The 21,877-nt window shown below is 48.9% G+C and overlaps 1 protein-coding gene across 2 annotated transcripts in view; it reads right to left on the reverse strand.

Annotated features, from left to right (window-relative positions):
- The window catches only part of SCAMP2 (secretory carrier membrane protein 2), a 25,361-nt gene extending 4,210 nt beyond the window's left edge, over window positions 1-21,151 (reverse strand). The window contains exons 1-8 of one of the 2 annotated variants that reach the window (XM_023509948.1): window positions 20,981-21,151; window positions 9,279-9,347; window positions 8,714-8,818; window positions 8,079-8,207; window positions 6,504-6,621; window positions 5,304-5,432; window positions 4,516-4,675; window positions 3,351-3,452 (exon numbers count right to left, since the gene is read on the reverse strand). In XM_023509948.1, the coding sequence (XP_023365716.1) occupies window positions 3,351-3,452; window positions 4,516-4,675; window positions 5,304-5,432; window positions 6,504-6,621; window positions 8,079-8,207; window positions 8,714-8,818; window positions 9,279-9,347; window positions 20,981-21,037 (869 nt within the window). In that variant the 5' untranslated portion in view covers window positions 21,038-21,151. The remainder of the gene's footprint in view (window positions 1-3,350; window positions 3,453-4,515; window positions 4,676-5,303; window positions 5,433-6,503; window positions 6,622-8,078; window positions 8,208-8,713; window positions 8,819-9,278; window positions 9,348-20,980) is intronic. The other variant, XM_003784520.3, reaches the window with a different exon arrangement.
- Between the last annotated feature and the right edge of the window lie 726 nt (window positions 21,152-21,877).

The raw sequence follows: 21,877 nt of genomic DNA on the forward strand, positions 1-21,877 counted from the left end.
TGAGCCCAGGAGTTGGAGGTTGCTGTGAGCTGTAATGCCACGGCACTCTACCCAGGGGGACAGCTTGAGGCTCTGTCTCAAAAAAAAAAACCAAACAAACAAACAAACAGATGGCTGGGTGTAGTGGCTCATGCCTGTAATTCTAGCACTCTGGGAGGCCGAGGCGGGTGGATGGCCTGGGCTCACAGGTTTGAGACCAGCTTGAGCCAGAGCAAAAATAGCCAGGCGTTGCAGCAGGCACCTGTAGTCCCAGCTACCTGGGAGGCTGAGGCAAGAGAATCACTTGAGCCCAAAAGTTTGACATTGCTGTGAGCTATGATGCCACAGTACTCCACCAAGACTCTGTCTCAAAAAACAACACAAACACCCCCCCACCCCGGAAAAACAGGATACCCATACAATAGAATACTATTCAGACATAAAAAGAAAAGAAATAGGCCAGGCATTGTGGCTCACTAGCACTCTGAGAGGCCTGTAATACTAGCACTCTGAGAGGCTGAGGTGGGTGGATTGCTTGAGCTCAAGAGTTCGAAGCTAGCCTGAGCAAGATTGAGACCTTATTTCTACTAAAATAGAAAAACTAGCTGGGTGTAGTAGCATACACCAGTAGTCCCAGCTACGTGGGAGGATAAGGCAAGAGGATCATTTGAGCCCAGGAGTTTGAGGTTGCCATGAGCTATGATACCATGGAATTCAACCCAAGGGCAACAAAGTGAGACGATGTCTCCAAAAGAAAAAAACATTATGCTAAGTAAAGGAAGCTAGACACAAAAGAAAAGGCCATGTAGTACATGATTCCATTTATATGAAATTTCCAGAATAGGTAAACCCATAGAGCAAGAAAGTAGTTAAGTAGTTGCCAGAGCCTAGAGAAGGAAGGAATGAGGAGTGCCTGTTTACTGGGTATGGCGTTTCTTTTCTTTTCTTTTTTTTTTTTTTTTTTGCAGTTTTTGGCTGGGGCTGGGTTTGAACCCGCCACCTCCAGTATAGGAGGCCGGCGCCCCACTCCTTTGAGCCACAGGTGCCGCCCTGGTATGGCGTTTCTTTTTTGGAGTGATAAAAATGTTCAAAAACTAAATGGTAGTAATGACTGTACAACACTGTAAATGTACTAAATGCCACAGAGTTGTATAGTTTCAAATGGAGTCAGTGGTAAATAAAATGATAAATTTTATGTTATGTGTATTTTTTTTTTTTGAAACAGTTTCACTATGTCCCCCTCAATAGAATGCCATGGCATCACAGCTCACAGCAACCTCAAACTCCTAGGCTTAAGTGATTCTCTTGCCTCAGCCTCCCAAATAGCTGGGACTACAGGTGCCTGCCGCAACATCTGGCTATTGTCATACTTGCAGTTGTTGTGTAGCAGGCCCAGGCTGGGTTCAAACCTGCCAGCTCCAGTGTACGTGGCTGGCACCCTAACCACTGAGCTATGGGTGCCAAGCCAATGTTATGTATATTTTACAATTAAAAATAGTCATTCAGGCTCGGCGCCTATAGCTCAACCGGCTAAGGCGCCAGCCACGTACACCTAAGGTGGCGGGTTCGAATCCCCAGCCCGGACCCGCCAAACAACAATGACGGCTGCAACCAAAAAATAGCCAGGCGTTGTGGCAGGCGCCTGTGGTCCTAGCTACTTGGGAGGCGGAGGCAGGAGACTCGCTTGAGCCCAGGAGTTGGAGGTTGCTGTGAGCTGTAATGCCACGGCACTCTACCCAGGGGGACAGCTTGAGGCTCTGTCTCAAAAAAAAAAAAAAAAAATAGTCATTCAACCAAGGGCAACAAAGTGAGACTCTGTTTCTAATATATATATATATATACATATACATACACACACACACATATATGATTATGGCAGCACCCATGGCTCAGTGGGAAGGGCACTGGCCCCATATACCAAGGGTGGCAGGTTCAAACCCAGCCCCAGTCAAACTGCAACAAAAAATAGCCTGTCATTGTGGTGGGTGCCTGTAGTTCCAGCTACTTGGGAGGCTGAGGCAAGAGAACTGCCTAAGCCCAGGAGTTGGAGGTTGCTGTGAGCTGTGATGCCATAGCACTCTACCATGGACGACAAAGTCAGGCTATGTCTCTAAAAAAAAAAAAAAAAAAAGTAGAGGATTATATCCACCCACTCATGGGTGTTGTGAGGCACCATGAGAAAATGGCCAGAGAGAGTTTTGGAGGGGGATTGGGAGGTACAGAGGTAACTGAGGTAAACCCAGGCAGGGCAGTGAGGGCAGAGCCAGTGCCAGAATTCAAGCCTTCTGATTCCTAGAGCAGGCGCAAAGAGCAGTTACATGTCACAGCTTTTCTACCAGGAACTCACTTAGGGCAACAGTGAAATTGGGTCATTGGTCAAAAGGGGCCAGATTAGACAGCAGGGCCAGAAGGAAGGGGGTGTAGGTTTAAGAGGGCAGTGTGTGCTTGCTTAGAGGGTGAGGAGAGGCAGCTCTCCTCTCCCTCTGGACTTGCAGCTCTGTCCAAAGAAGGGGACCAAAACAGTGCCACCCTTCCAGGCTCAGGCACTCTGCCAAGTGCCAGCGTGACCTTTCTGCAATGCTCCCTGTGTACTGAGGCAGAAAGGAAAACATCAGCCATCAGCTTTTCTTTTATTTTTTAAACAGAGTCTCACTCTGTCACTGTGGCTAGAATACAGTAGCATCGTTATAGCTCACAGCAACCTCAAACTCCTGGGTTCAAGTGTTCCTTCTGCCTCTGTTTCCTGAGTAGCTGGGACTACAGGTAACATGATACCCAGCTAATTTTTCTATTTTTGGCATAGATGAGGATCTTGCTCTTACTCAGCTGGTCTTGAACTTCTGAGCTCAAATAATACTCCCGCCTCAGCCTCCCAGGGTTCTAGGATTATAGGCGTGAGCCACTGCACCCACTCAATCAGCTTTTCTCTTGAGATGAATTTTGAGCTGAGGATTGAAGTGCCAAGCAAACTCAGTCCAGTCATATGCTCAAAGAGGGCAGAGGGAGGCTAGGGTCCTGTCTCCTAAAGTTATAAGGCCACTGGAGAAAGTCACAGCTTAGGATCAGCCTCTAGTACAGTACAGCAGGAGAAAAGAAAGGCTGCAATCTAGTACAAGACACAGCCCTGGTAGCCTAAAGATTCAAGCCAAGTTCACCCACAACACCCTAAAAAGTGGAGAGCAAGGAAAGATGATGAGTGGCTACTGGTTGGTGAAGGACTAGAGAGAGGACCCAAAGGCGGCTCATCACTTCTCTCCTGCCACAGGAGAAGCAAGGTCCTGTGAGACTCTCTGGGTAGCTAGGAAACAGGGCAAGAGAGGCTGAGCCCCACATCCAAAGCCCAATTCCCACTGTGATGCCCTAGATCTCACCTGTCTCCCAGGCCAGGGATGCCAACCAACTGGATGACGTAGATTCCTATTTGACAAAAAAATACAAAGAAGAACACGAAGAAGCTGAAAGAGTTGTCAGATCTGTGGAGAAAAAAGGAAAAAGAAGTCACAAGAGGGCTTGGGTCATGCTCCTCAGCATTCCTAATCTGGTGACATTTCTCCTCACCAAGAGCCAGGAGACATGATGGGCAAGGGACAGAACTCTATGGGACAGACAAAATGTCCATGAGGACACATACACACGGACATCGATCACCATAATCAGGAAGGCCTGGCGCTTCACTGCCCTCCAATTTAAAATTTTTTTTTTTTAAAAGAGACAGAGTCTCATTTTGCCATCGTTAGTAGAGTGCCGTGGCGTCACAGCTCACAGCAACCTCCAGCTCTTTGGCTTAGGTGATTCTCTTGCCTTAGCCTCCCGAGTATCTGAGACTATAGGCACCTGCCACAACGCCTGGCTATTTTTTTATTGCAGTTTGGCCCGGGCCAGGTTTAAACCTGCCACCCTTGGGGCCGCCCTACTCACTGAGCCACAGGCGCCACCCTGCCCTCCAATTTAAAAGGTCAGTGCTTGAACCCTTCCTCAAAGAGCTGATAAAGTTGCTTCCCCAAAAGACAACATAAAGATGGACCACTTCCCCTCCTGGAGTGTTTATCTGCATTCAGGATCTCGGGATGGTTTGGTTGTTGCTGCCCCAGCCCCTTCCCCTCCCAGCCCTGAAAGCATCAATCTGAGGTACAACTACAAAATCCCAGGGTCTGTAAGGTGTCTCCATAATATCTAGTCTAAGCATCGGTGGGTGCTTGAGTTTTCAAGGAGCATAAGTAAACAAGGAGAGATAAGCCACTGAGCGCACCTGCCTGACACTCTGAGAAGCACACCTCAAAGCTCTCTAAAGAGGGTCCCTCCCTCTTCCCAGTGACAGAAATACCACTGCACCAGCCAGTGGTACAGTGGGCAAGGAGATGGCAAGTAAGGGTCCTTATCCCATCTGTTCTGGCTATGGGGAGAATGGGAAAGCAGAGTTCCCCAACATTCTATTCTATTCTAAGACTAGGCTGGGGCCTGAGGGCCCATGGCCCCTTAGCTTGCTACCTGGGATGCCAGCCGAATACTCACCCCTTTGCCCCCAGCCCCACTCACCGAAACGCCTTATAGATGGGTCGGTACCAACAAAGGAAGGCACAGGGGGTGAAGATCACAAACCACAGGATCGAAAGGCCAAAGTCCACTCCATTGGAGGGGCTGCCTGAGAACCAGGCCATGCAGGCAAGCAGGTTCAGAAACAGAGTCACTGAATGCACTGGGGAGGGGAGGAGAGAGAAATGGCTGTGCCAAGGTGGTTGAAGGGCTCCCCACATGGCAAGCCACTCCCTAGGAGAGATGAGATCTGTGCTGTGAGGGAAGCTGCAGAAGTGGAGGACCTTGGCCTGTACCTAGGCAGGGATAGTTCCCAAATCCTGGTTTTCTGGGACCCAAACTAAGTTCCTGAGAGGTGATGTGATAGCTCAGGTTTAGGGGAGGGGGAAGATCACTGGGGAATGAAGTTTTTCTCTTAGCAAGTCTTTCCCTGGCCTTTGATGATCCTCAGAGGTATAGGGAGAATTTTTCCTCATCCCCTGAAGCCAAGGGGCCTGTTAAGAGGGGCAGCCGTCACTTGAGAAGGGCTTTTTAGTGCCGTGAGCTCAAACCTGGGAGTCTCTGGCTAGTTCCATACTGCCTGATCTGTGGGTAAGACTGACCCTTTCAATGAGGTTCCTGGACAGGGAGTGTTTGGTGGGCAGAAGGCACCTCCTCATACCAGCCTGCCCCTGAGGCAGGACGGCATCAGCAGAGAGCTGCACATTACTGAGGAGCAGCCAGAGCAAAGATGGGGAGCTCAAGTCACACCCTCCTTACCCTTGAGCACAGAGGGCAGGAGTAGGACTCACACATCCAGAGATAGTAGAGCATCTTGCATATCCGCTGGTAGTCAGCGGGGATCTCTGTGGAGAAATCTTGGTAGAAGCAGGGCTTGACAGGGCACCATGAGGGAAGGGGTGGCCAGTTGTTCTCTCTCACTGTGTGGAAAGAGGAAAGAGCAATGAGGTGATGACCCAGCCTCAGAAGCAACATTGAGGTGCCATGGCTCATGCCTATAATCTTAGCACTCTGGGAGGCCAAGGCAGGAGCATTGTTTTGAGGATGGGAGCTCAAGACCAACATATACAAAATAGTGCGACCTTGACTATAAAAAATAAGAAAGCTGAGGCAGGAGGATCACCAGAGCCTAGGAGTTTGAGATTACAGAGAACTATGACTGCCCCACTCTAGCTTTGGCAACATAATGAGATCCTGTCTCTAAAAAGAAAAAAAAGGCTGGGTGAGGTGGCTCACGCCTGTAATACTGGCACTCTGGGAGGCCAAGGCAGGTGGATTGTTGAGCCCAGGAGTTCGAGACCAGCCTGAACAAGAGCAAGACCCTATCTCTACTAAAAATAGAAAAACTGAGGCAAGAGGATGCTTGAGCCCAAGAGTTGGAGGTTGCTTTGAGCTGTGATGCCACGGCACTCTACCCAGGGCAATAGCTTGAGACTCTTTGGCAAAAAAAAAAAAAAGAAAAAAGAAGCAGTGGCTCTGAAGAGTGAGCACCACACCAGCAATTTACAGGCCAAACCAAGGCTTACAGAGGGGCTTTGGCAAGCTGGGACTGGGATCTGCATGAATTAAGGAGTGGAATGGAAAAGGATAATGGGACCCAAAGAGACGCCCACAAGCTCACTCTAAGATAATAGACCCAAATGCACTGGAAATACAGACAGTTAAATAATCTGAGTGATTGTTTTTAACAACTAGCCTGTAGGTATGACAACTTAGGTCATCATCATGAACAAGGAGTCATAATGCTATGCTATGGAAGAATCTTAGAGCTGGAAAGGCGTGCTGAAATAATCTACACCCATTAGGATGATCCTGAAGGTCTTCTCTCAACTTACTGCTCTCCCCAGGACCACACTGAAAGTGCCACAAAGCTCCAAGCTGCCCAGGAAGAAGATGGCACAGGGTGAGTGCTGAGAGGGCCCACCATACAGGGCTCAGGACATTCCCCTGCCCCAGGCAGGGCAGCCCCAGGTCCTAGCAGCTTCCCTTACCATGCAAGTTGGCCGCTGAGTTCTGCAGCTCCCGCTCCTTACGTTCAAGCTCGGCAGCTTTCCTATCCAGTTCTTCCTGCTGCCGAAGCAGGCCTGCCTGGGCTGCAGATGCCACAGCCTAGAGAGAAGAGGGAGGCGGGGGCGGGGACAGCCGGACACAAGAAAGTATCAGCCTGAGCAGGCAGGAAGAAGGGCCTTGCCCTATACAGGAGAACGTAGCAGGGCATCCCAAATGTAGTCCCAACCCACAGAGTGTCTTAGATTCCAGAGACCACCATAGAGAGTGAGAACTGTGTCCCACTGCCCCCACACCACTAGGGCCTCTTGGCCATTACCAGCATTATCAGGCTCTTCTCTCCCCGGGTCCCTAAGCTTAAAATAGGAGAACCATCCCCCAGGACTCCCCCTGCTCTCCCCAGAACCACAGTCCAAGCAAAGTTCAATGATAGTGAGCTTTGACGGGGTAAAGGCCTCACAAGAGACTAACCTATAATCAGACCTACCCAGAGACCTGAGCTTCATGTGAAGAGCCCAGATGCATATGTGTGAAGGGGGAATGGTGCACACCTGCTAGCAGTGAGTGGAGGGGAGACACGTGAGGGCAGACTGTTCCTGAGCCCTGGCATCTGTAAAAGCACAGGAGTTGCCTCCCAGAGTCCCCCTGAACTAAGACTGGCTATATCTCAGGACAGCCCTTTAGGCATGGCCCTGCACTGACTGGCTTTTGTGGCGTGTAGTCCACGCTTATCTCCTCTTCAGGCAGAGCAAGGTCCCTGAGTAGGACAATGAGGAACTGTAAGTAGGATTGAGCAGCCCTGGGCTGAACTGGCTGCTGACACTATTTGGCCCAAGTTTCTCCTAGAGAATAAGACTACAGTCTGTTGGCTCGGCGCCTATAGCTCAACCGGCTAAGGCGCCAGCCACGTACACCTAAGGTGGCGGGTTCGAATCCCCAGCCCGGACCCGCCAAACAACAATGACGGCTGCAACCAAAAAAAAATAGCCGGGCGCTGTGGCGGGCGCCTGTGGTCCCAGCTACTTGGGAGGCGGAGGCAGGAGACTCGCTTGAGCCCAGGAGTTGGAGGTTGCTGTGAGCTATAATGCCACGGCACTCTACCCAGGGGGGCAGCTTGAGGCTCTGTCTCAAAAAAAAAAAAAAAAAAAAAGACTACAGTCTGTTTTAGAAAGTAAATGTCAAACCGGTCATCACATAGGATGACAAACCAGGTGTATGTATACACACACACACACACACACATACATGGACCCACACAAAGATCTCCAGAAGAAGCTTTCCAAAGAGCTACAGTTGCCTTCAGGAGGTGAGTTCCAGGCACTGAAAGCAGAACCAGAAGTGACCACACTAGAGGTCTCAGTTTCCTCTCCCCAAAGTCTGTGAGTTCAGCTGAACAGGACCCAGGTCCCAGTAAAGCCCACCACCCAGCTGAGTGTCAGGGCAGCACCACGCATAAGGCGTGTTTCACCTCTATAGGCTCTGGGGCCCAGGAGGGTTTGGGGCCCTGCAGGCAGGCTCCAGGCGCCTGCCCTCCCCCTGCTCATCTACACTTGGCCTACCTGCGGAAGCTTTCGCATGTAGCTGTCTCTGAGAATACTATCTCCTCCTAGTAGCATCTGCCTCTCTGAGAGCTCACTCACTGCCAGGAATCGAGTAGGCAGGAACTTGCTGGCCTGTCTAAGCAGGAGCTGCAACACACAACTCCACTGAGGGTCATGCTCATGTAGGCAGTATGGAGCGTGGGGCCAGGGCGGTGAGGCAGCCGAGTAGAGTATCAGGCACAAAACAGGCAAGACTCACCATATTTGATATAGGGACAAAGGGAAATAGGAAGGAAGGCAGGAATTAATGAGGTTAAAAAACAAAGAAAGATTCTGGGCCCCGAGGAAGAGAGAACAAGCCAAAGACCCCACAAGGATCTGGAGGGGCAGAGCAAGAACAAGTGCTGCTCTCTCTGGAGACCCCAAGGCCCCAGCTTGGAAGAGCTTAAATTTTGGTGATGGGAGTGGGGTGAGGACATAGATCAACCTCTCAACTTGCAAGTGACTAACTCCAAAGAAATTAGCAAGAGGGCCCTTGAAGGGGAGCCAGGGATTAAGGCTCTCTTCCCACCCACCAGCCTCAGGGCTCAGCTGCTGGTCTGGGGACTCCCTCACTGGGGAGGAAAGGTCAAAGGGTCCCCTGCTGGCAGTACCTGGGGGGTTGGCTGAGTTGGTTCCACTGAGGGCTGGAGAACTGCTGGCTGTGAAGGCCCAGGGAGTTGTGTGACGGGAACTGGAACTGTTGTCGCTGCATTTGTCTATGTGGGACAGATCAAAAGAAGGAAGGGATTGGGACCCCACTAGTTGGCAACCAGGGGGCAAACCCACAGCAAGGCACTGGCATCTGTAAAAGCATAGGAGCTGCCCACCCATAGCAAGTGAGGGACACTCCCCGGGGCCTACACTGGGCCTTCTTCTGCAGCTTCTCAGCCAACAAGCCTCAGGTTCACAGTGATTAGACCCAGAAACCCTGGCCTCACTGGATCCAGAGCTCTCTGGCACTGCCCTGGACTCCTCAAGAATGGGCTGAGATTATGGATCCAAAAAGAAGAATTTCAGACAGCCTCTGCCCCACTCCCTGAGTTCATGTTAGGATTGCCCCTCTGAGGATTTCGGCTTCTCAGAGTTGCTTTTGTATCTGCCAAGGCTCCTTGCCCCAGAGATCCCAGCACCACTCCAGAGGATCACAGGACTCAGAAATAGGGCATGTTCACCAACCTCTGAGAAGGGGTTGAATTCAGCCAGGCCACTCTGCGGAGCATTGGTCAGCTGGGTCACAGAGGGATCCTGAGAAGGTGAAAAAGAGCCATTAGATGCTGGGAAGAGAAGAGAGCCCTGGCTGAAAGAGACTGCGTCCCCTCCTCCCCCCAGTGTCCTGAGAAGCTTCTCCGGCAGCCCTCTGTGCCTGCCCACGCCCCTCCACACAGGTGGAATCTCTTCTCCCTTTCTGGAAAAAGCTCAGACCCATTGACTTTCCAGAAGAGACCCAGAGCAAGTTTTATACCCTGAGGCCTAAGTGTAGACACCACACAGGTTCTACATATGGAACCCATACAGATTCAAAATGGTTCATAATATTTGCCTCTGGGGAGTGTGTTTTGGAGGGTGGGGAGGAAGAGGAAGATGAATGGAGTGGTGAGGGTAGAAACTTGCTCTTCAGTTTCTAACCTCTTTATACTGTTTTATTATTCTACAGAAAGCATTTATTCCTCATTTATTATTTACTTACTTTTGGGAAAGGGTCTTGCTCTGTCACCCTGAGTGGAGTGCAGCAGCATCATCATAGCTCACTGCAACTTCAAAACTCCTGGGCTCAAGTGATCCTCCTGCCTAAGCCTCCAGAATAGCTGAGACTATAGGCATACATCACTATTCCTGGCTAATTTTTCTTTTTTTGTAGAGACAGGGTCTTGCTCATGCTTAGGCTGGTCTCAAATTTCTGGTCTCAAGTGATCCTCCCACTTTAACCTCCCAAAGTACTAGAATTACTGGTGTGAGCCATCATGCCCTGTTCTTCCTCTTATTTTTAAAAAGACAGTCTAAAGTTCTAGACCAAAAACATGCTGCTGGGGCCCGGTGCAGTGGCTCATGTCTGTAATCCTAGCACTTGGGAGGCCAGCGCGGGTGGACTGCCTGAGCTCATGAGTTTAAGATCAGCCTGAGCCAGAGTGAGACCTTCTCTCTAAAAATAGCAGAGCTGTGTGGTGGATGCCTGTAGTCCCAGCTACTCCAGAGGCTGAGGCAAGAGAATTGCTTGAACCCAAGAGTTTGAGGTTGCTGTGAGCTATGATGCTACAGCACTCTACGGTGGGCAACAAAGTAAGACTCCGTCTCCAAAAAAACAAAAACAACAACAACAAAAAAAATGCTGCTGGCTGCTAGTACTGACTTTATTAAATCAGGCACATTTGCTAGGACCAGAGATATGAAGGGCTCAGATGAAAAGCCAAGAAAATGCTTTTGAATTTTTTTTTATTCTTTTCTGAAAATGCAAGAATGTTCTCAGAACACAGCCTGGTCATGAGTTTTCAATCCTCCCTTTCCTATCTAATCTCTGCATGGGGCTCCTGCCATCCTCTTTGCTCAAGTGTGCCACTGCCCCATCCTGGAAATGTGCAGGGCTCAGGTCCAGTTTCACAGCTATGCCCAAGCTCTGAAACAAATAGCTGTGAGGGTGGCTAGACTGCCCCCTGCCTGATGGCCTGCACCCCACCCTGCCATCACTAAACCAGAAGCTTCAATCCTTCAGGCTTAGCCTCGCACCTCCACCAACCCAATTAATTCTTTTTTTTTTTTAAGTTTTGAGACAGAGTCTCACTATGTTGTCCTCGGTAGAATGCCGTGGCATCACAGCTCATAGCAACCTCAGACTCTTGAGCTTAAGAGAGTCTCTTGCCTCAGCCTCCCAAGTAGCTGGGACTACAGGCACATGCCACAATAGCCAGCTATTTTTTGGTTGCAGTTGTCTTTGTGGTTTCGCAGGCCCAGGCCAGGCTCAAACCCGCCAGCCTTGGTGTATGTGGCTGGCACCCTACTCGCTGAGCTACAAGCGCCAAGCCTAACCCAATTAATTCTTAAATACAATGCTAACCTTACACAAACCCTCAGAGTGACTGCCTAAACTTACAGATGTAGAAACTGACCATGGTGAATGAACTTGTCCTACAACTCTAAATAGGACCTCAATCCTTATTCTTAATATCTATAGAGCTGGAGGTCAGCACTAAATGTCCTTTTTCTGCAGATTGTACGAATGTGTTTTATCACAGGCCTTATCACAGATACTGACTTTTTTTTTTTTTTTTTTTTTTTTTTTGGAGACAGAGTCTCACTTTATCGCCCTTGGTAGAGTGCTGTGGTGTCACACAGCTCACAGCAACCTCTAACTCCTGGGCTTAAGCAATTCTCTTGCCTCAGCCTCCCAAGTAGCTGAGACTACAGGCGCCCGCCACAATGCCTGGCTATTTTTTGTTGTTGTTGCAGTTTGCCCAGGGTTGGGTTTGAACCCGCCACCCTTGGTAATGGGGCCGGTGCCCTACTCACTGAGCCACAGGCGCTGCCCCAGATACTGACTCTTATCTTCCTACCTGGGCCACCAGTTCCTGTATCAAACCATCCCTGGGGCCTAGCCTGCAGCTAGGCACATAACCAGAACTTGCTCTGTGTCTCTGGATAGGCCTCATCCTATGCAACCCCATCTCCCACCCTCCTCTCTCTCTGCTGGACACCACCTGTGCTCTGGTGGCTCCTGCAGCTTAGACAAAGTGACAAGGTGAGGTTCAGGAGGCCACCTGATGCCAGAGGAACTGGCCCTGAGGTCATTTCACGACTGAACCACCAGTGGTTTTCTCCCAAGTGGTTTTCTTGTGGCTTCCTGTAAGGAAGATTTTGGGCTTAGTATCTGTTCCCCTTTCAGTCTCAGAAGACACCTAGCCACAGCTGAGTGAGTGAGCTGAAGTCAGTGAAATCAGATCCACCATCCACAGAACTGGTTACTCGAGTCTGAGTCACAAGGACAGAGGAATGGAGGGACAGCTGGGCAGCTCTGGTAGCAGTTTCAGGTGCTGGCATAAATATACCCAGCCATAGCATACACGTTTAATAGGCAACCTCAAGACCCATGGAGAGATGCCATTTCCTTTACCAATGGCAGACAGGAGGGCATTCTGGGGCTGCAATGGGGATGGTAGGGATGACGACTCTGTCCATTCTGATCCTTCCTCCTTCTCCTAAAGTCTTAAAGACCTGGCCCTTGGACCCTTCACCAGGCTCATCATTAGCAGATCCTGTCCCTGTTAGTATGCTGGAAACTCTTTGCAGCCAGCTGCATCTGTCGGGCCTCCACTTCCTCCAGGAAGCACTATCCCGATGTAAGCAAAGAGAAAGGGGCACCTACGTCACAGCAGCATCCACCTTGCCTGGAAAGAGGAACCTAAAATACTCTGAGACACGTCACGTGGGTATCTCCCATCTGAGGAAACTTGTGCTCCTTCTGAGAGATGTAGGTGGCTTTAAGAGAAGCTGAGGCCTGGCAAGAAAGGCAGGGAAGGGAGCTGGGGAAGCGAGCTGACATTTACTAAGTGTCTACTCTATGCCAGACTCACCACACAATGATACTGTTGTGAGATTCTTATCATCCTAGAACTGGCCAGTGTGTTGAGCTGTCAGAAAAGAAGGTTCTACCAGCCTTTCTCAACCTGGTTCCTTGAGAAATTTATGGCCTACTGCCCTCTGACTATAAGGGCCATGAAAAAACACACTTGTTTTCACAGGTTTGGAGATCTCTTTCTGCACACTACATAGGTCCTGGCTATATCTGAGCTCTCTATGACTTTTCCTTGCTTTCACATCCTGTACTCCACCCAAACTCCCAATGTGAGGTTTATTTCAGGCTCCAAATAAACACACTGAATAAATACCTCATGTTTCAACATGAGTTTGCGGGAGGGCAAAGTATATTTAAAATAATAATAATAATAATAAAAACAAATAGGGCCGGGCAAGGTGGCTCACGCCTCTAATCCTAGCACTCTGGGAGGCTGCAGCGGGTGGACTGCCTGAGCTCAGGAGTTCAGGACCATCCGGAGCAAGAGCAAGACCCTGTCTCTACTAAAAACAGAAAAATTAGCTGGGCATCATGCAGGGTGCCTGTAGTCCCAGCAACTTGGGAGGCTGAGGCAAGAGGGTCCCTTGAGCCCAAAAGTTTGAGGTTGTTGTGAGCTACAGTGACACTATAGCACTCTACCTGGGGCAACAGAGTGAGGAAAAAAAGAAAAGTAGGAGAAAAGGATGTAAAAATCTGTACCTGTAATGATATTCATTGCACCAGGATTTATAATAGGAAAAAAAAAGCAAGAAACATCAGAGAGCACAGTATGTGGTATATATCTTTCTTAAAGGCCCAAACAGCGGCTCGGTGCCCATGGCTCAAGTGGCTAAGGCACCAGCCACATACACCTGAGCTGGTGGGTTCGTAATCCAGCCCGGGCCCATCAAACAACAATGATGGCTGCAACCAAAAAATAGCTGGGCTTTGTGGCGGGAGCCTGTAGTCCCAGCTACTTGGAGGCGGAAGCAGGATACTCGCTTGAGCCCAAGAGTTGGAGGTCAAAAAAAAAAAAAAAAAAGACTGTTTTTTTTTTTTTTTTTTTTTTTTGAGACAGAGCCTCAAGCTGTTGCCCTGGGTAGAGTGATGTGGCATCACAGCTCATAGCAATTTCCAACTCCTAGGCTCAAGTGATTCTCCTGCCTCTGCCTCCCAAGGAGCTGGGACTACAGGCACTCACCACAACATCTGGCTATTTTTTGGTTGCAGCCATCATTGTTTGGCGGGCCTAGGCTGGATTTGAACCCGCCAGCTCAGGTATATGTGGCTGGTGCCTTAGACACTTGAGCCACAGGCACCGAGCCAAGACTCTGTCTTTCTTATTAAAAAAAAAAAAAAAATAGAAATCACAGACTTAAAGACAGTACAATACCGAAAAGCCTTTGTCACATACATACCAAATTTCTTTTCTTCTTTTTTTTTATTGAGACAGAGTCTCATTTTGTTACCCAGGCTAGAGTACCATGCATGGCATCAGTCTAGTTCATAGCAATCTCAAACTTGGGTTCAAAGGGTCCTCCTGTCTCAGCCTCCCAAGCAGCTGGGACTACAGGTGCCCACCATAATGCCTAGCACACTTTTTTGTATTTTTAGTAGAGATAGGGTCTTGCTTTTGCTCTTGCTCAGGCTGGTATGAAACTCCTGAGCTCAGGGGATACTCTTGCCTCAGCTTCCCAGAGTGATAGGATTATAGGCGTAAGCCACTGAGCTCAGCCATGAATAGCAAATTATGATTTTTTCAAAAGTAAAAATCACTGGGGCGGTGCCTATAGCTCAGTGAGTAGGGCGCCAGCCCCATATACCAAGGGTGGTGGGTATATGGCCCCAGCCAAACTGCAACAACAACAACAAAAACAGTAAAAATCATTGTTGTAAGCTACGATGACACCACAATACTCTACTGGGACAACAGAGTGAGGATAAAAAAGAAAAAGAAATAGGACAAAAGGATGTAAAAATCTGTACCTGCAATGCTATTCATTGAACCAGGATTTATAATAGGGAAAAAAAGCAAGAAATATCAGAGCACAATATGTCTTGGTACATATCTCCCGTGGCACTGAGAATCAAGCCGTGTGGAGGGGAGAACCAGGAGCATCAGGGAACTAGTCTGCAGAGGTGGGGCCAGACAGTGTTTTGGACTTGACCCATAGGCAATGGGGAACAACAAGAAATTTGTAGGCAGCAGGTGACACGACTGTTCTGGCAGCAGTGAGGAGAGTGCAGTGCAGCTGGAAGGATGTTGGCAGGAAGACTTGCTGGGACACAACCATCTATATAAGTGATAGGAATGAAGTATGGGATGGCAGCTGGGGATGAAGAAGAAGGGAGGGACTCAGGACAATGTCACAGGCTCAGTAACTCGCCAGTGGAAGGCCTGTAGGCAGGAAAGGGGAAAGGAAGGAATGGAGTGCCTTAAAAAAAAAAGATCACAGGAGAGGAGAAACAGGTTTTTCAGGAATGGGTGTTGAATGGTAAAAAGATCTGCGAAAACAATGAGTTGGATTGGAGATAGAGTTGTGGGATACATCTGGTTGGAATGGTTAGGAAGGCCCAGGTGCGAGTTGGAAATACTGGTTTGAAGCTTAAGAGAAGGGTGAGGGCTACATGGCTTCTGAAGCCACAGAAATGAAGGCAGAAAATGAGAACATGGTCAAGGACAGAACTCTGAGGTACTCCCAAATGTCTGAGACAGAAAGTGAAGACAGGCTGAAGTGGGTGAGTATTGTCATGGTTAGAGAGACACAGAGAGAATTTCAAGAGACTGGCCAAACAAGTGAGTGTTATCACAATCAGATGTGCCTCAGGCTCATGACTCCCGGAGAGAGCATGGGATCTAAGATGAAGGAAGTGCTGGGGCTGCAATGAACTGGAGCATTATTTCCGAGCTCTCCTGCCAGATGAGAAGTTCTGGCAGGCCACTGACCACACACTATGCCCACCCACCTGGTCTCCTACACAGAGTGATGTGCACTGACTTGGGAGCATCCCAAAGCCGCACTCGCTGGACGGGTCACACCTTGCAAATGTGCTCTCTACTCTGAATGAGCAGTGAGTGCTCTTTGTTTGTCCTGAAGACAGGATTATCCTACACCAAGTGATACCAAAGACAATTTAGAAGTTAAGACCAAAGTTCATCTGTCTCTCTACTCAAGTTCTAACACCCTGCCTAACTCCATATGCCAACTGTAAGGAACACCCTATCTGGGCAGCTGTCGAAGAGTCAGAGTTAAGCTGTGTGAACACTGTCATTTTCAAATTTCTGAGACAAGACTTTTGTTACAGAGGCAAGTTCTACCAGGTCCATCTGGTGGCTCCACGAGTTCTTAAAGTTACAGTCAAGCTGGAACCAACCCTCTCTGGGGAGTGGCAAAGCCCCTGGTGTCTGTGCAGGGAACTTCTCATAACTTAATTCACACCCAAATCACGTTTCTGCCACCATTTTCTCCTTTCACAGGAGAGAAATGTTTCAAATCCTTGGGAAGCAGCCACACCACTAAGATTATCTTTTAACTGCAAGGAGGCAGTATGTGAAAGTGATATTGTGTGACTTGGCAACTCCTAAATACTGAAAGACTTCCTCTGAAAGGCTTCCTCTGTTCGCCATCAGCACCTATTCCACTCCCCCTCCTTAAGATCGCTGCTGTCTGCCTGGGATAATCTGGCAGAAGTGCCGAGTGGGAAAGCAGCCCTGGCATTTGCCTGGGTGGTCTGATTTTTAGTGGACTGCTGAAAAATGGACAGGGCAACGCCTCCCTTTAGCTTTCCACCCCTTCATCATCTGACAAGACTTAATGAGAAACTTCTGGGAGCAGATATCCTGCATCGGGCCAATGCAGGGACCCAAATACCCAGTAGGTACATAGCAGAAGCACCATAATTACCAGAGAAATGATGGGCATGCCAGCGGAGGTTGTGAAATTGGCAGACTTGGCTTGCCCCTTCCTGCTTCCTTCTAGAGTTAGGTAAACCTTTGGGGCGTGCTCTTGACTTCACTTTCTATTCAAAGCTCTTTGCAAGAAGTTTTCCAATAATCCCAATTATATACATTAACTATGTACAAGAAAGAGGTCATAAATGCCCATAGCTACAGTGTAGGCTGGGGGAGTAGGAGCTGGATAAAGAGTTTTAGATGGGGAAATCAACTTAAAAGCACACTGGGAGTTTCACAGGACATAACAAGAGTGAGAGAAAAAGTTCCATGGTTAAATAACTTTCAGAGGGTGGCGCCTGTGGCTCAGTGGGTAGGGCGCTGGCCCGATATACCAAGGGTGGTGGGTTCAAACCCAGCCCCAGCCAAACTACAACCAAAAAAAACAGCCGCACACTGTCGCAAGCACCTGTAGTCCCAAGCTACTCAGGAGGGTGAGGCAAGAGAATCGCCTAAGTCCAGGAGTTGGAAGTTGCTGTGAGCTGTGACACCACAGTACTCTACCAAGGACAATAAAGTCATACTCTATCTCTACAAGCATAAATAAATAAATAAATAAATAACTTTGAGAAATGCCGGTCCATTTAAAGCTGAGCAAATATATTTTCTGTAGGATTTCTTAGAGCCTTTAACAAACGGAATAGGTAACGATTCCAAAGCCTATCTGACTACAGAATCCTGAGCACTTTTTAAGGACTGGCTTTACTCAGAATCTATACTACTTTAAAGTATTGTTTTAAAAAGCACAATAAAATCTTCATTATTCCATCCCCTCACACTATAGGGGGAAAAGGTAGCTTAACTAATATTAATTTGTTACTTTCACCAGTACTGGTACTGTCATTTCAAGAAGGTGACAAGGTGATTATGTAACATTCTTTCCTCAGGCAGCCTAAAATATCCCCAAGGCAGTTTAATACTAATGTCTAAGTTTTAAAAGTCCTTGAAACAGCACTATCTTCAGAATGAGACCCAGGTCTTCCCCTTCTTACAGCCAATTAGCTGGGTGACAAATCATCTTCATCTCTCAACTGAAGAAGTTACAATAATAGTTAGTCATGGACTCTGAACGCTGAGTATACCTTTGTAATCCACTATAACATGGGGTGACAGAAAAAAACAACTGCTCTGGAGACTGACTAGGTGTGACAGTTTCTGAGTCTATTGCCTCTCCACCTGCTGTCTCCTAAACTCTGTGCCAACACCCTGAGTAAATGAGGCTGGGTTCACACCCAATCACCCAAGGGCCGCACCTCCCAATGCTCTAGCCCTGGGAGTCAGAGAAGCAGACACTACCATCTTAAGGAAAGAGAGCACAGCTCTAATGAGGAGAAGGTGCTTGAGGACCTCACATCCAAAGCTGCTTCTCCCCACACAATTGGGCACCAAGAGGAAAAACCCAGCCCAGGACAAGGAGGAGCAAAAGTGCAGCCAGCCAGCTCGCTTCTCCCTACACAGGATTTCCCACCAGATGTGGCTGGTTGACAGGACCACAGCTGCTTCCTGTCCTGCCATATCCTGAGGCTGCTTGATGAACAGACTTGTCTTGCTTTAATGCAGAAGTTACAGTTTGCACAGTCATTTCTGGGGCCAGAGACGAGGTGTAAGATTTTCAAGCAGCTATCAATATAGGGCTGAACTCTGCATCTTTCGGCCAATAACTGACTGCTTCTGACTGTTAAACAGCAGCATATATTTTATTTCTGATTCTGACAGAATACCTAAAGGCTACTAACTCTTTATTAAAACCCAAACTCAGGGGCGGCGCCTGTGGCTCAAGTGGCTAAGGTGCCAGCCACATACACCTAAGGTGGTGGGTTCGAATCCAGCCCAGGCCCGCCAAACAACAATGATGGCTGCAACCAAAAAATAGCCAGGCGTTGTGGCAGGCGCCTGTGGTCCCAGCTACTTGGGAGGCAGAGGCAGGAGACTTGCTTGAGCCCAGGAGTTGGAGGTTGCTGTGAGCTGTGATGCCACAGCACTCTACCCAGGGGAATAGCTTGAGGCTCTGTCTCAAAAAAAAAGAAAAACAAGCCCAGGGGCAGCGCCTGTGGCTCAGTTAGTGGGGTGCCTGCCGACCCCATATACTGAGGATGGCAGGTTCAGACCTCAGCCAAACTGCAGCAAAGGAATGACCAGGCGTTGTGGCGGGCACCTGTAGTACCAGCTGCCCAGGAGGTTGAGGCAAGAAAATCGGTACCAGCTGCCCAGGAGTAGGAGGTTGCTGTGAGCTGTGACACCACATCACTCTACCAGGGGCAGTAAAGTTAGATACTGTCTCTTAAAAAAATAAAGGGTGGCGCCTGTGCCACAATGGGTAGGGCGCCGGCCCCATATACCGAGGGTGGTGGGTTCAAACCCAGCCCCGGCCAAACTGCAACAAGAAAATAGCCAGGTATTGCAGAGGGCACCTGCAGTCCCAACTACTCGGGAGGCTGAGGCAAGAGAATCGCCTAAGCCCAAGGAGCTGGAGGTTGCTGTGAGCTGTGACATCACAGCACTCTACTGAGGGTTAATAAGTGAAACTTTGGGCTCGGTGCCTGTGGCTCAAGCAGCTAAGGCGCCAGCCATGTACACCTGAGCTGGCAGGTTCGAATCCAGCCCAGGCCCGCCAAACAACAATGAGGGCTGCAACCAAAAAAAAAAAAAAAAAAATAGCCGGGTGTTGTGGTGGGCACCTGTAATCACAGCTACTTGGGAGATGGAGGCAGAAGACTCGCTTGAGCCCAGGAGTTGGAGGTTGCTATGAGCTGTGATGCCACAGCATTCTACCCAGGGCGACAGCTTGAGCCTCTGTCTCAAAAACAAAACAAACAAACAAACAAAAAACCCCAAACCCAGTAGCATACAGCAGTTTTTTAATTAAAGCAAAACAGTTACCAAAAAACACTGGCAGCGGGCGGTGCCTGTGGCTCAAAGGAGCAGGGCGCTGGCCCCAAATGCCGGAGGTGGTGGGTTCAACCCAGCCCCAGTCAAAAACTGCCTCCCCCCCAAAAAAAAGACACTGGCAGAAAAAAATGCAAATGTTTTTTCTTTTCTTAACCAATAGAGATGACTGTTTGCCTTACATAAGAGACACATCCTTGCAAAGGCTCTGTCAAGAAGCATTAAGCTACAAGAGGAATGTTCAGAATTCCCTGATGTTTTCAGGAACAAGCAACCAGAATTTGCCTTGAGGGCTTCTGTTGGCTAAGAAAGGCCTAGAAAGAAGCATAACATTTTCATTCTACCTACAGCATTTAAATATTGAGTTCAAGTCTCCTTTGATTTTGCTCTGACCCTTGAAGGAATTCAAGGTGAGAAAGGTTATACTATGAATCACAGGAAGGACCCTCCAGGACTTCCCTGACACCTGCAGGAAACTTTGAAGCTGCCAATGACCAAATTAAAAGGACAAGCTAGATGAGTTAATGTGTCTGGTGACATCCTGACAGAGCAGAACATTAGGGCTCATAAATCACCAGTCAGCACAAACAAGCTTCCCTAAAACTGGTTTTGAGCAGACATAAAACAAAAGGCACAGTAGCTCTGGAGCTAACTGGAGCTCCAGCCCATGCCATAGAAAAGGACACCCCTGTGCTCTCAGCAGAAAGGTTTTGGCTTTAAGTATTCGATAATCTTTCTTCCTCAATTGTTTGTTCAAAAGGTCAGGACAGCTCATAGGTCAGTACATCTGAACTACACTGCCTCCTCCCACATGTCCCAAAGTCTGGGCTTCCAGACTTTTTCAGAACCCCTCATCTCTCCTCCCTCACTAACAGGGCCAAAGTCCATTCCAAACTAGATCCATTCCCAAGGTGTGGAATTCTTATCAAAGCCATTTTTTTTTAACTTTAGTTATCTTCTCATTCTTCCTGAAAAATCTCACCTATACCAAATCTTTCCTATACGGTATACGCTAGTTTGGCTAGTGGTAGTGCTGGTAACGAGAGGTGTCTTGGGCTTTTCCTACATTTCTCCATCCCAAGAGAGGCTTCCACCTCTTATGTTGCTGTCACCCTCTCTCCTAAGATGACTTCAAGACAGGTGCCTTCCCAAGACTACAGGTATGTGGTAGTCACATTTTGCTTCTATTCCTGAAGCTAGGGAATCCCCTTAAGGGTCCGACCGTGCCTGCTCCAATGCCCTTCGTCCAGTCAGAGGAGCTCTATCCCGGGGTGCTATAAAATCTCACCCCTACCGGGGCTACAGCGCCCCGCCCCACTCTACATTGCCACCTGCTGCTAGTCCCGCCCTCCAGACACTACGATAGGACAGCCCTCAAAGTACGCTCTCCCATTGGGCAGATGGACCGTCCCTCCTACGCCACGTCTCCCGGCTGCGGCGAAGGAGGCCCAGGCGGCGGCCCTTGGCCCTAGAAGAGATCTGAATTGGGAGCTGTACCTGGAAGGGGTTTACATCCACTGGGTCCGCAAAGGGGTTAGTGTCGAAGGCCGACATGGCAGTCGGGACTGACGAGCAAGCTCGGCGAGCACTCCTGCCTCCGGGCACCCAGACCCAGCGGCGCTCTGGGTAGACTCTCCACTTCCGGGAGCGAGGCAGCCGTTGTGGCGCAGGCGCAGGGCCCTCCCAGAGGGGCGTGGCCCTGTGGCGTCACAGATGTTCGCCCCACCCTCCTGCCCAGCCCATAACAGAGTGAGGGCGGGCGTTCTGCTTTGCGTCTGCGTCTTCCTTCTGCTGTGTAGTCAGGGGTCCTAGCTGGGCAGAGAGACTAGAGGGGCAGAGGCAGAACTCCAGAGTCCTTCCAACTGCATATCAGTCTGATATATTTTTGTTTCTAAAGCAACTCCCAAAAATGGGACAAGAAACTTAATCCCTTATTTTCCCTTGAAGGCAAATTTGGGAAGTTTCGAACTAGTACGTGGCAGAGGACAAGGGTGACTGAAGCAATTATGGGACTTGAGTTGGGATTTGAACCTGCGTATAAGCATTAAGTGAATGGAGGAGTTAAGCAATAAAGCCTCAGTCATGGGGGAGATGGCTGATTGACTCTCCACAAATCTACCTTATTTATTCATCTCTTTCTGTGCTTCAGCTGGGCTGTCACTGAATCCACCCACTCATCTTCCAATCTGGACTAGTACAGGACTGTTAACTGGCCAGTAGTTCTTCACGTTGTAACCAGAGATCTGTTTAAGGAGGGGCAAAATTATCAAGAAACTTTATTTTAAAAAAAAAAATGGGCGGTGCCTGTGGCTCAAAGGAGTAGGGCTCGGCCCCCATATGCTGGAGGTGGTGGGTTCAAATCCAGCCCTGGCCAAATACTGCAAAAAAAAAAAA

Source organism: Otolemur garnettii, unplaced genomic scaffold (assembly GCF_000181295.1).
Source record: "Otolemur garnettii isolate 467f Iridium unplaced genomic scaffold, OtoGar3 scaffold00011, whole genome shotgun sequence".
NCBI classification, from domain to species: Eukaryota; Metazoa; Chordata; class Mammalia; order Primates; family Galagidae; genus Otolemur; species Otolemur garnettii.